At 42.1% G+C, this 14,806-nt stretch overlaps 1 protein-coding gene across 1 annotated transcript in view; it reads left to right on the forward strand.

Moving 5' to 3' along the window:
- Positions 1 to 14,806, forward strand: part of LOC139561288 (phospholipid-transporting ATPase ABCA1-like) — a 230,979-nt gene that overhangs the window by 106,622 nt on the left and 109,551 nt on the right. Inside the window, exons 23-25 of the mRNA XM_071378277.1 lie at positions 3,543 to 3,745; positions 5,784 to 5,862; positions 14,088 to 14,281. Of these exons, the coding sequence (XP_071234378.1) occupies positions 3,543 to 3,745; positions 5,784 to 5,862; positions 14,088 to 14,281 (476 nt within the window). The remainder of the gene's footprint in view (positions 1 to 3,542; positions 3,746 to 5,783; positions 5,863 to 14,087; positions 14,282 to 14,806) is intronic.

Raw genomic sequence — 14,806 nt, forward strand, 5'->3', positions numbered from 1 at the left:
GCTACACTCGCATTAACATCTGCTAACCATGTGACTAATAAAATTTGATTTGATTTGATTTGGAAACACTTATCTTCTGTCTGTGCTATGGAGTGTGGTGAATGTCAGACTTATTTAGTGGTTTAGTAATACGATAACTGCAACACTTTAGGCAGATTTTCTGTTTCTCATTGAGTGAAACAGGTAAAGCCCAGGTACTGTTCAGGTGTAAATAGTTTCTACATTATTGATCTAGTTATTATGGAATCATATTAGGAATATTATCATTCCTCAGACCTCACCCTTCACCTAGTCAAGTTTGACACTTAACTAGTGCAGGGTTTGGACTTGACTAGATGAGGGCTTGAGGAGGATTGACTAGTTTAGAGTTAAGAAGACTGGGTGATGTCTGAGGAGGAGGGAGGAGGATTGACTAGTTTAGAGTTAAGAAGACTGGGTGATGTCTGAGGAGGAGGGAGGAGGATTGACTAGTTTAGAGTTAAGAAGACTGGGTGATGTCTGAGGAGGAGGGAGGAGGATTGACTAGTTTAGAGTTAAGAAGACTGGGTCATGTCTGAGGAGGAGGGAGGAGGATTGACTAGTTTAGAGTTAAGAAGACTGGGTGATGTCTGAGGAGGAGGGAGGAGGGTTGACTAGCTTAGAGTTAAGAAGACTGGCTGATGTCTGAGGAGGAGGGAGGAGGATTGACTAGCTTAGAGTTAAGAAGACTGGCTGATGTCTGAGGAGGAGGAGGGAGGAGGATTGACTAGTTTAGAGTTAAGAAGACTGGGTGATGTCTGAGGAGGAGGGAGGAGGATTGACTAGTTTAGAGTTAAGAAGACTGGGTGATGTCTGAGGAGGAGGGAGGAGGATTGACTAGCTTAGAGTTAAGAAGACTGGCTGATGTCTGAGGAGGAGGGAACATTTTCTGAATGTGGATTTGGTTAATTAGGGTCCAGCCTCGGCACAGCACTACGAAGTGCTTACTTTAGCCTCAGTACACAAACCTATTAACTATCTTGCAGCTGTTAAACTGCATGAATGTCTGCATCCCTCCATTTGATGTACTCTTCAAGGAAAACAGGATTTTACAACTCCGGTTTCCACCGGTATTATGTTGCATGTAGTCACAGCACAGGAGATGTACCCGTGTTTCCCACTACTTTGATTTATCACTTTGTTCTGTAATGCACCACAACACACCATAAATCAGTATACCTTTGTGGGCTGCACACCAACCAAACACATTTATTTTTCTCCCAGCTCCCATCATCCAGTGTGTTTTTATTATTTCTCCCTGTAAACCAAGGCAATTTCTTGAAAAATCAACAGCGAGCACAAACGGCCATGCAAAATGAGCTATGTCAGTAGTGCCGAATCACATGGGACTACCTGCTGCACTCCTGCCAATTTCCCCCTTCAAAGAACCGCTCTTTTCCATACATTTTATACGCATGGAAAGTGCATTCCATCACATTTGGTAAAATATGAACACCTGTAGCCACCTCCCATCATCATTCTGGAGGCTTTTTTTATATGACAACGTTACTAGTTAACTATCTTGCTACTTTGGGGAGAAACAATCTGATTGGAAAGTGTAGACGTCATGGTAAACAGTACTGGAGACACCTTTCAGTTTTTGATACAGCATCTTGTTTGCTAACAACGAGATTTGCGTTTGCTAATTCATGTTAAATAAGTGCATTATTTTCCCCCGCAGTTAGTCAAGGTAATTAGTTAGCCAGCAAAATGTGTTTGCAGTTAGTTAGCAATTGTTTCTACCCTATTTTGCGTGCTACAGTAGTGCTGCCGTGTCAAATACTTGTCTACAAAAATGAGGCGTCTCCAGTTGTTTACATTTTACCATTGTGATTGACATATTTACAGTTAGTTAAGTACTGTATCCCTCTTTGCTAGCAAACGTAATGCTACCTAAAACTAATACGGTGGCTCCACTAATGTTTACATTTTGATGTTTGTGACATGCTTGTTTTGATACTTTCAGAGTCATGTGATTTCAGTGAGACACTCAATGGGCGTCTGGGCCATGGTAGTAAAGAGCTATAGCATAGCACAGAGAACAAATTCAGAAGCTCAGATGGTGACAGGGCACAAGGGGTGGGAGGAAAAAATGGTTTGGTTCTCAGGTCCTCCAAACAAAATAGCATATTGCTGCGTGAGGCTATGACTAACGACCTCCGAGTGTGTCCTTATCCAGGTAATGCGTCCTGTGGGGATACAAATTTAACTAGCTCGGAGGGGGAAAAAATGACACGCTCAGCAGATAGCCCTGACCTTTTGTTATAATGACCCCAAATCTGACAAAAAATGGGTGGGGAAATCCAGCCGGTCAGCTAATCAAGAGAGAGTGTGCGTCATATCACGGAACTGTATGTCCGACTGTACAATGCCCCTCTACTTGTGGCTGTTACTGTGGCTGTTAGTGTTTCAGCATAAATTCTCCAGGTAAAGGACTGCATTATCATACCATCACCAATATTATGCAGGTACAATTGTCAATTCCACAAAACAGCACAGTGTATTTCACTTACATATTACTTTGACTCTAGTCAGTATCTTGTAATATAGGGGTTGCTAGTTTTCCCATTGTTGTTTTACACAATGGTTGCATGTAGTGTTTAGGCCTAGTTTCACATCCGTTTAGCAGTCTTGCAGTATGTCGCCTGTTACATCATTATTTCCTCTTAAAATGTAAATATCCTGTTACACTTCAATAAAGCCATTGTAATGCTAACCTTTAAAATCCTACATGTCCTTGCATATCAGAGTATAAATTGGAGACAAGGGGTGTTTATGCTGTTTTGAAATGTGGCACAATCAACAATAACAGAGACACATTTCACTGCTGCCACTACGCACGCTGTGAGCTAACGACATCAGCTAGATGACCATGCTGTGACTTCATCACAAATGTCATGCCTGCTTCCTGATTGACTAGGAATGTGCTAATTAGTATATGTTAGCTCAGGCTGCATGATATAACCCACCCCTCCCTCTGTGAATAGGCAGGCTCCGGGGTCGTGTATGGATTCTCTGTGGTTGCCATTTGGTTTCACTCAAATATAACTTCCACTGACAAGAAAGGAAAGTGTGTTCAGAAACACAACAAAGGGACTGTTAGTAGATTCATTGAACCAGGCCTATGCATAGTTGTATGTTGGTTATATAGTATTCTCTTTAGGCGGAAGTGTATGTAGTTGTTGTTTTCTATCTTGATTTGGAAGGAAAACTGTTATTGCAGAATTTGTCATTTGTTCCAGATTCCCACCCACACACAGTCTTGTTGCTTTGCAGTACAGTGTGAGTGTTAACACAGAGGGCTGGACAATGAGGAAATAAGCACAAAAACACAATGTTCAGTTCAATGACTGTACATTTGTTGTTTATTTGGTGCAACTTTCTTTATTTCTCAAGATGGTTGACAAAACAAACTACTCCCAGAGTACTGACTCACACACATACACACACCACCCCCCTACCACCTCAAATTGGACCCATTGAGTGAAATCAATAGATTGGTTTTCTCCATCTCTCCCCCGCAGGTCGCACAATCATCCTCTCCACTCATCACATGGATGAGGCGGACATCTTGGGAGACCGCATTGCCATTATCTCTCACGGCAAGATGTGTTGTTATGGCTCCTCCCTGTTCTTGAAGAAATACTTTGGCAGTGGCTACTACCTCACTCTGGTCAAGGCCGGAGACGGGCAAATGACTGGAGTCGAGCAGCGCCAGGTGAAAGAGGTAAATGGAGGAGAGTGAAGTTGCCGCTAGACACTGATCTCGGGTCAGTTTTTCATTTTACCAAACAATGGTTAAGGTTTGGAATATCCTAGATCCTAGATCTGTACCTACGGGAAACATCACCCAGAAGCAAAGTGAATAATTTAACGTGTGTGCTACATTTTGCATTGATGTCTGTTTTGGGCTTAGGAAATGTTACGTGTTGATAACTTATCGATATGATTTTTGAAAGTTGTGCTAACAGTTGAAATTGTTGAAGATCCAAAACATGCCCCGGGATTGAAAAATAGTTCTCTATTTAGGAAATGATGGAGCTGGGTGAACTCCACACTTGACACTTCATGTGCTACCTAGTTAAAAATCCCAACGTTTGTTTTATTTTTATTGGCTGTGCGTTTTCAGCTTAGTTCCATTTGATCATTGTGAGCTAAACCTGTATTTCCAAAGAAAACATACAACTCTGGTGCATATTTGCAATTGCCCATTCATGATGTCTGATCCCACATTGAACAGCATCATTACACCAACCAATAATTCACCCATAATGTGGCATGATAATTTGTTAGACTTTTTGCATCTGGGGGAATCACTCCAATAGTAACCTTTAAGATACATCAGCAACATTTGCCATGCAGTCCATTATTGACACGGTTCCTCTGACTTTCCAAAGTGATCTGACTTGTGCCCACCCCTGTAATGATCTATGTTTAGTCTCCCCCAGCATGAGAATTGGCAGATACCTCTGTACTGGATGATACTAATTGTCTTGAGGGAGGGGGGGAGTGGGATTCTTGATCTAGTTCCTTGCAGTGCCTTGCACACTTAGTTTTAATCAATAGCAGCAAATGAACAAGATTCACTGATGCCTGCAGGGCTACAACAATTACCATTCGTCTATAGGCTCTTTGTGGGGAGTGGAGTAATTTGTTAAAAAATAAACAAATAAATTAAGAACAAAAAGACAAACAAGAGAGATGTAATGCTCCCCCAAAATGACTTGCATATTCAGCCCATTGGTGCCGAGGACTTGGCCTGTGGTTCTCATAAAAACAATAGTTCATGCTTCCCATTCTGTCCATTGACTGTAAAGTTAAAGCCAGGCACCACAGGGTGAAATTACATCTACTTATCAATTTTGAAGTTTTGGGGTATTTTTGTCCTTTAATATCATTATTTTCTAAAAGTAAACACAAAAATGGTCAAAAACATGTTTAGCACACTACCGTCATCAAAATGCCAATTTTAACTACTTTTACATGGATATACAGTACAGTGGGGTCCAAAATGATTGACACCCTTGATAAAGACGCGCAATAATGACTGTTTAAAATAAATAATTCAAATACTGACCAATATTGTATGCTCCAAGAAATTGGGAAACTATTTTCTTTAATACTAATACAATTGCTCATAGAAATAGATTTTGTTCAACAAGTCATATGTTTTTCCCTCAAAGGTAGGGGTAAAAATGATTGACAAAGATTCTTATCAAGTAGTCAAAAGTTTAGTATTTGGTACCATATTCTTAGCACGGAATGACTACATCAAGCTTGTGACCCTACAAACTTGTTGGATGCATTTGCAGTAAAAAAAAATAATCTGTGTTTAAAAAAAAAATTGCGCCCAGTAGAAATGAATGGTAAATAATAGATGTGTCATGTTGGAGTAACTTGCATTGTAAATAACAAGAGAATATGTTTCTAACACTTATACATTAATGTGGATGCTACCATGATTATGGATAATCAAGAATAAATAGTGAATAATGATGAGTGAAAAAGTTACAGTGGGTCAAAGATCATACCCACAAGACATGCTAACCTCTCACCATCACCAATAACTCATGACACGATGGTTGAGCGAATAACACGAGATATATACAGTGTCCATATTAGGATAGTCTAAGTAGGACTTTCAACCTCAGCAGTCCTGCTTAGACCACAGTGGTGATTCGATAGATATGAGGAGAGAATTATGAAGGTAACAATCACCCTGAGAGCTCCACCATAATGCAACCTTTTTAATTTCTCTCTAATAGGAGACTGGTGAGTCATTGAGGAGAACCAGTCTGGTTGAAGGGATCGCAGGACAGAACTGGAGTAACTCTGAACCCACAGGTAGGACTAACACCACCTAAATACAATTCATCAACAGGATCCCCCTTAATAATGTATCCAATCTTTGTCATGTTTGTCCCTTGTGCTTCATTCACAAGTGCCATATACAGTATGTTTTACCTTAACTGTCATGGGAAATAGTTCAATTGGAGGACGATTTTATGTCGTGTTACCTAACATTGTATGGGTGGAACTCACCACCACACAGCTAGAACAGAAAAGAGAGACGAAGAGTGGCCTGAGAGTCTGACAGGCTTCAGAATGTCATGTCAGCAGTTGATTGTCCACTCCATTTCTTGTCACAGTGACATCTCTAAGTATTCTAGTCCACGCTCTCTCTCTCTCTCTCTCTGAGATCTGTGACACTGGCTAGTGGGTCTGATTGCCCGACCAGTGTCAGTCCCAACCAGAGTAGGCGCCGACCGTTGTCCCAATCAGTAATAAGGCAGCCTTGGTCTTTCCAACAGTATTGAAGGAGTTCCCACAATGTGACCAACCACCTTATGTAGCAAAAGTTGAAATTGTGTTTTTTACATTGGATAAAAGCAGAGATACAAGCTACAAAACGGTTTATCATACACTGCATTTGAGGAACAATGGGAAAGTAATTCTGCCTTGAAAGTTGATTAACTTGTAACCTCACTTTTGAGAAAATGGACTTTGAATGTTTTGGTACCTATTGGAGAGCTATCCTTTGTCTACACCCATTTAGCATCGTTAACACACTCTTAAGCTTTAGCCCCACCCAAACTCTGACCCTTTTACTTGCCCTAGCAGAGCTGGTTAGGCTGTTTTCATGTTATCCAGAGCGTTGGTGACTGTAACTGTGCTGCTGGAAACAATTTAATTACGCTTTTTTGCCAACGTTTACTGACACCTGCCATATTCAACAGGTGTTGAGCATTCCTAAATTCATCAGTTATTCTGAGCTATGGCACACTCAGACGAGAGTGCTCTGAATTAGGAGTAAATGGCCAGACTGAATATGCGAACGCACCCGAAATAGGTACTTGCATAGTGGAGTCTTTTGTTAACTAATGAACCATAATCCCAACTCATGACGTTACTACCCTGCATGAATCTGCAGGTAGCTAACCAACCAGGTTCAATGTTAGCTAGCTAACATTAGGCTATAACTAGCCAAGCAAATGGCTCTGAGATATGAATAATAAGATCATACACGTAATGTTAGCTAGGAAGGCAGCCAGCTAGCGTTAACTAGCTAACTGTACACTTTAACTTGAAATGAAACCCCTTTCTGTCAAAATTAGAAACGTGTAATATCTGAAAATGTAGTTAGCTAGACTATCTTACCCATATACAATATAGATGGATGTGTCCTGTCACAGATGCCATGGTTTCCCTTAGTTTGAAGATATATTCCAGAGACAGTTGTTTTCTCCATCTTCTTAGCTACGATTCCGCTACGAATTTCACTGATTTCAAAACTCGGTCCTCCAGAATATGGAGAGCAACACATATGCAGTTTTACTACGTAACAATTTTTTTTAAAGCCGCGTTAGACAGGATTACCTACACATACAGAAGCGTGCTATATGGCAGACCAATCCAAACTCAAGTCTCGGCATGTCCAGCCCACTCATTATCTCAGCCAATCATGGCTAGCGGGAAGGTTGCTGACTTTTTCTGTGGCTAAACCAACTAGGCTCATAATCAATTTTATTCCTATTTACAGAAGGCATACACGTTTGTTATTAAGGCACATGAAAGTTCACATGTTCGAGATGGCATTTCTGCCAAAAAAAATGCATTTTGATAAATAAAAAAGTTTATGTTCAAGCGGCTCTCCTGTGAAGTAGTGATCCGCGACATACGCCTTGTTTCCTTAAACGGGTCACATATGCTGGCACTCTTGGCATTCTCTCAACCAGCTTCCCCTGGAATGCTTTTCCAACAGTCATGAATGAATTCCCACATATGTTAAGCACTTGTTGGCTGATTTTCTTTCACTCTGCAGTCCAACTCATCCCAAACCATCTCATTTGGGTTGAGGTTGGGTGATTGTGGAGGCCAGGTCATCTGATGCAGCACTCCTTTACTCTCCTTCTTAGTCAAATACCCCTTACACAGCCGGGAGGTGTGTTTTCGGTCATTGTTCTGTTAAAAAAACAAATGATAGTCCCACTAAGCGAAAAAGAGATGGGATGGAGTATCGCTGCAGAATGCTGTGGTAGCCATGCTGGTTAAGTGTGCCTTGAATTCACAGACAGTGTCAGCAGCAAAGCATCACCACACCATCACACCTCCTCCTCCATGCTTCACAGTGGGAGCCACACATGCGGAGATCATCCGTTCACCTACTCTGCGTCTCACAAAGACACGGCGGTTTGCACCAAAAATCTCAAATTTGGACTCATCAGACCAAAGGACAGATTTCCACCGGTCTAATGTCCATTGCTTGTGTTTCTTGGCCCAAGAAAGTCTCTTCGTATTATTGGTGTCCTTTAGTAGTGGCTTCTTTGCAGCAATTAAACCATGAAGGCCTGATTCACACCGTCTCTTCTGAACAGTTGATGTTGAGATATGTCTGTTACTTGAACTCTGAAGCATTTATTTGGACTGCAGTTTCTGAGTCTGGTAACTCTAATGAACTTATCCTCTGCAGCAGAGGTAACTTCCTTTCCTGTGGCAGTCCTCATGAGAGCCAGCTTCATCATAGTGCTTGATGGTTTTTGCGACTGCAATTGAAACTTTCAAAGTTCTTGACATTTTCTGGATTGTCTGATCTTCATGTCTTAAAATACTGTATTACCTCATCCCAGGTGTAGATGATTAGATTTCACTTTCACTATAGCTTGTGCATGTCGTGATAGTCTTTGAAGCAGTCCCTCTCTGCCAGGAAACAAAAAGTGAACTGGCATTTCGGCCTGAAGATCTGTCATTTCACACTTTTTCTCCCCCTGTGTTTTGTGCAATGCGTGCAGCTCTTCCTTTTGTCTTTTGGCATGTGTGTTGGATAGTGGCGCTCACCTTGAATGGGTGAGTGATGGTTGTGAGGTTGCTTTGGGCCCCCAATTCAGACATTTCCAACACCAGCTACTTTTGCAAGGCCAACTGGGAGAGAGGGGTTTGACCTTTTGCTTTGGCCAACTACTTATGGAGAATGAAATCCTGTACTGTAGCAATGTCCACAAAGTGGTAAAAAAAAGCCTTATACCACTTCCTGGTCTTGTGGAGGACCTGATAGTAGAGCATCAGATAGGTCGACACCCCCTATGTTGGCATTGTAGTCCTTCACAGAAACAGGAATGGGGTCCTTCTGCCTCAACCCCAAAAATGCCTCATTAGCATTTTTCACCCGCCTTGAGACATGGTCGTTATTGCATGGCTTATGCTGTGTGGTGAGCATGGTTATTTCCCTAGTGTCCTTCCATTTCACAAAAAGCAGCTTGTTAGTCCTGATCCAACGTATGGTCCCCTCTCCGATGTCTTTGTCATGTCGTTTACCTTGGTCTTGGGGAAACCGATTTTGTTAGGACAAATGGTGCCACAAGCCCAAATTTTCTTTTTCAAGACGTCTATGAAAAGCATGGGACTAGTAAAAAAAATGTACACAAAGAGCTCGTACCCACTGCCAAGTAAGGGGAAGTCCATCAGCTGCATGACAGAGTCATAACTAAGACCCTACCCAGCGGGTGTTATCGTCTTGTCTTCATAGATGAAAAGTTCCATGTGTAGGCAGAGGCTGAATCCGCAAGCACAAAGAGCTTGTAGCCCCATTTGGTCAACTTAGTTTTCATATATTGCTTCAAGCCAATTCTAGCCTTTGAGGCAACCATGTGCTCATCTACAGTGGGGAGAACAAGTATTTGATACACTGCCGATTTTGCAGGTTTTCCTACTTACAAAGCATGTAGAGGTCTGTCATTTTTATCATAGGTACACTTCAACTGTGAGAGACGGAATCTAAAACAAAAATCCAGAAAATCACATTGTATGATTTTTAAGTAATTAATTTGCATTTTATTGCATGACATAAGTATTTGATCACCTACCAACCAGTAAGAATTCCGGCTCTCACAGACCTGTTAGTTTTTCTTTAAGAAGCCCTCCTGTTCTCCACTCATTACCTGTATTAACTGCACCTGTTTGAACTCGTTACCTGTATAAAAGACACCTGTCCACACACTCAATCAAACAGACTCCAACCTCTCCACAATGGCCAAGACCAGAGAGCTGTGTAAGGACATCAGGGATAAATTGTAGACCTGTACAAGGCTGGGATGGGCTACAGGACAATAGCCAAGCAGCTTGGTGAGAAGGCAACAACTGTTGGCACAATTATTAGAAAATGGAAGAAGTTCAAGATGACGGTCAATCACCCTCGGTCTGGGGCTCCATGCAAGATCTCACCTCGTGGGGCATCAATGATCATGAGGAATGTGAGGGATCAGCCCAGAACTACACGGCAGGACCTGGTCAATGACCTGAAGAGAGCTGGGACCACAGTCTCAAAGAAAACCATTAGTAACACACTACGCCGTCATGGATTAAAATCCTGCAGCGCACGCAAGGTCCCCCTGCTCAAGCCAGCGCATGTCCAGGCCCGTCTGAAGTTTGCCAATGACCATCTGGATGATCCAGAGGAGGAATGGGAGAAGGTCATGTGGTCTGATGAGACAAAAATAGAGCTTTTTGCTCTAAACTCCACTCGCCGTGTTTGGAGGAATAGAAGGATGAGTACAACCCCAAGAACACCATCCCAACCGTGAAGCATGGAGGTGGAAACATCATTCTTTGGGGATGCTTTTCTGCAAAGGGGACAGGACGACTGCACCGTATTGAAGGGAGGATGGATGGGGCCATGTATCGCGAGATCTTGACCAACAACCTCCTTCCCTCAGTAAGAGCATTGAAGATGGGTCGTGGCTGGGTCTTCCAGCATGACAACGACCCGAAACACACAGCCAGGGCAACTAAGGAGTGGCTCCGTAAGAAGCATCTCAAGGTCCTGGAGTGGCCTAGCCAGTCTCCAGACCTGAACCCAATAGAAAATCTTTGGAGGGAGCCGAAAGTCCGTATTGCCCAGCGACAGCCCCGAAACCTGAAGGATCTGGAGAAGGTCTGTATGGAGGAGTGGGCCAAAATCCCTGCTGCAGTGTGTGCAAACCTGGTCAAGAACTACAGGAAACGTATGATCTCTGTAATTGCAAACTAAGGTTTCTGTACCAAATATTCAGTTCTGCTTTTCTGATGTATCAAATACTTATGTCATGCAATAAAATGCAAATTAATTAATAAAAAATCATACAATGTGATTTTCTGGATTTTTGTTTTAGATTCCTTCTCTCACAGTTGAAGTGTACCTATGATAAAAATTACAGACCTCTACATGCTTTGTAAGTAGGAAAACCTGCAAAATTGTCAGTGTATCAAATACTTGTTCTCCCCACTGTATATATAGATTTTGAGCAGGCTGGAAGTAAGTTTTGCATTTCTCCACCATGTCATGATGAAGGGGCTTGACTCTTGCAAGGTGATCCTACCCTGCAGTTCCCTTATTCTGGTCATTCTCCTGATACGTTTGTGTGTCACTCATGTGAAGAGTACGGTTGATGGCCAACAATCAGTTTTCACTGATGATGGAGGTGGGGAGCTAGAACCGATAGAGTGGGGACTTGCTCCAGTTGTCAACTAGTCTTGATACCTTTACCAGTCCCATGAAAATCACCAAGGAAATGTAGTTGAGCATGCCACCCATGGTGACAGGTTTCCAGGACAGCTTCCTTCCCCCTGCAGCTTCTTGTCCCCATACTTGTTGGTATTACTAATTAGTGTTCCCAGTACAGAGGTGGTAAAGTAAAGCTGAAACAGCTGTAAAGGGATGTATGTTTCATCACTAACCAACTGTGGGCACTCGGGTAGTTTGGGTTGAAACTTCAATTGCTCTGGCTCCTGATCATTTTCAAGGACCGTAAGCCACCTGTCCTCAGTTTCATCTCCCTCTGTTTTGCTGCTTCCACTGCCTCTCCCTCTTCTCTGTTGAGACCTAGATCTCCTCCCTGCCCCACACCTCCAGATGAACTTGTAGAGAGGGGAGTGGTGTCAGGGCCTGCAGTGGGGGTGGTTGAAGAGGAGTGGGATCTTTGCGGAGTAGTGGATGCATATTGAAACTGCAGTGGAGGTGGTTGAAGAGGAGTGGGGTCTTTGTCGAGTGGTGGATGTCGAACCATCAGACAGGGTGATTGTCATAGCAGTGGGGAGTGAAGACCTTGACCGGCGGGGGCGCTTGCTGGGGAGGGGTGGCTCCCAAACATCATCATCAAAACCCTCTGCATCCTCCACTCTGTGGTGAATCAAATAAAGGGATATATTGTTGTAAGACACACAGAATTACAGTTGACTAAATTGACAAAATAGCATTACTGTAAAGAAAAAACACCAAGCATACACTTTATCTTTACAGTGACTCGCACAGAATGTGTGAAGGACACACACAAGGAAAACAGTAATACCTTGGAGACAAAGGCAGAGGTGAGAACCACAAATAAACAATGGCCATGAGAGTTTAGTGGCCTCTCCAAAGTTACAAGGATGAAACATAGAAAAGCAAACAGTGAATTAATATGAAACATAGACAATAACTACTTATAATTCTAACATTAACATTGACATGTTTTGTTACATAGGCCTATGTAAACTAAATCCAAAGCATAAAAAGCAGACAACTCATAAAAAATTAAATACATAATCGTAAATTAGCTATTTAAAGTCATGAAACTAATTTACTTACAGATATAAAAGTGGATCCTTCTAGAAAGCAATCTTCATCTGCCGAGTCGAAATCCTCGTTGTCCAAATCGTTCCCCTGATCCGAGTCCGACTCCAGTATTTTATTCAAAGCTTCTATGTCGGTATACTTATTCATAGCTGCTTTCTTTTTAGGTTCTTAGTATTCTTAGTTTGGACCTTTTCCCCCCCTTGAGCAGCCATATTTTATGCTAAAGCGATGGAATTAAAGTGATGAAATCTGTTTACAATGTAATGTAATGTAGCGTGCTCAGTGCGTCTCGTCTCTGAGCCAGGTAGCAATAGTTAGCATTACGCATAAAAGGTTCTAGGCCTTGGTTTGTCCCACCCAGGTCAACTGAATATCCCTGGAAAGCTTATCTCATTGGCTACAAGACTGTGAAGGTTCCATAGTAGCCAATCCCCTGTGTAACGGATGCAGGCAACATCATATTTTTGATGCGCAAAGTTAGTCACTCGGTGGACATTCGATATTGCCATTAAGTCATACATCATCACATAACATTGGCAAAAAAACATTGTTCCTTCCAACCGAAGGATTCATTTAGAATCCCCCTATGTAGCTATAGCTCAAATCAAAGCTTACCTTGTAAGATGTTTGCTGTTTGAAAACGTTGTGTAAAATAAAAATGTTGACTCTCGGGGCTGGTGATCACAGGCAGACAAATTAGATATCCTAATGATCTGTGAAGTCCTGGCTTTTGGTGTGTATCAACGTTTTCAATGTTTATTTCAATTCTGCTTCACAATGCTAACCAGAATGTTTGCTCTTTAGATATCCTGATGATGAGGAACTAACTAAATATGGAAATTCCAGTATCTCTTTGGAATGTAGAATTTCAAATCCACTTGCGTATCTCGAATATCTTCCATACTTGTCATGGTGCTGGTTTTTGCAAAACTCAAAAACCCAACTGAATCTCAACTCTGAATATGACCCTTGAGGGGACACCGATTCACCTCACTTTGGAAAAAGTAAAAAAGTTGTAGAACATTTTTGTGTTGTCCTCAATGATTTTAAATGCAGTGTATTGACTTGTATGGTTGAATTTTTGTATTTAATTATTGTCATTTGTCATTATAAAGGACAACAATTATACTGTAAGTTATTTTCAATACAACCATGGCATCCTTCCTGTAATTCCTTTTCAATACAAACCATGTCATCCTTCCTGTTATTCCTTTTCAATATATCCATGTCATCCTTCCTGTAATTCCTTTTCAATATATCCATGTCATCCTTCCTGTAATTCCTTTTCAATATATCCATGTCATCCTTCCTGTAATTCCTTTTCAATATATCCATGTCATCCTTCCTGTAATTCCTTTTCAATATATCCATGTCATCCTTCCTGTAATTCCTTTTCAATATATCCATGTCATCCTTCCTGTTATTCCTTTTCAATACATCCAAATCATCCTTCCTGTTTCTCTTCACCATGTTGCGCTCATAGATGTCAGTAAGGTGGTGTGTCGACATGTTCCCGAGGCGGTGTTCCTCGAGAGCATCGGCCAGGAGATCACCTACATCCTTCCCTACGGCGGGGCCAAGGATGGCACCTTTGCCCTCCTCTTCGAAGAGCTGGACCTCAAGATGGCCGACATTGGTGTCACCAACTACGGCATCTCAGATACCACACTAGAGGAGGTATGAGGCGGGCGAGACACACACATACACTGCGCTCTCCTGAACTAACCAAATGCTTACTATGCCAAGGGTAGTGTTGGATTATGTAGGTAGGTACATACCACCAAGTGAGTGTTGCTAAACACAACTAATATGTCTCAGATATTTTTGGCAGATGAAGAGGCACGGCAGGCAGTGTGAATAATTCCTTCTCAACAGACACAACAAGGTTATTCAGGTGGTACCTACTGCACGTATTTACTTAAGGAAGGGAAACGAGATGTCAGTCTGTGATATTTTCAATATTGTGTGTGTGTGTGTGTGTGTGTGTGTGTGTGTGTGTGTGTGTGTGTGTGTGTGTGTGTGTGTGTGTGTGTGTGTGTGTGTGTGTGTGTGTGTGTGTGTGTGTGTGTGTGTGTGGTGTGTGGTGTGTGTGTGTGTGTGTGTGTGTGTGTGTATGGTGTATGGGTGTGTGTGTGTATGGTGTATGTGTGTGTGTATGGTGTGTGTGTGTGTGTATGTGTGTGTGTGTAGTGTGTATGGTGT

Source organism: Salvelinus alpinus, chromosome 31 (assembly GCF_045679555.1).
Source record: "Salvelinus alpinus chromosome 31, SLU_Salpinus.1, whole genome shotgun sequence".
Classification (NCBI taxonomy): domain Eukaryota; kingdom Metazoa; phylum Chordata; class Actinopteri; order Salmoniformes; family Salmonidae; genus Salvelinus; species Salvelinus alpinus.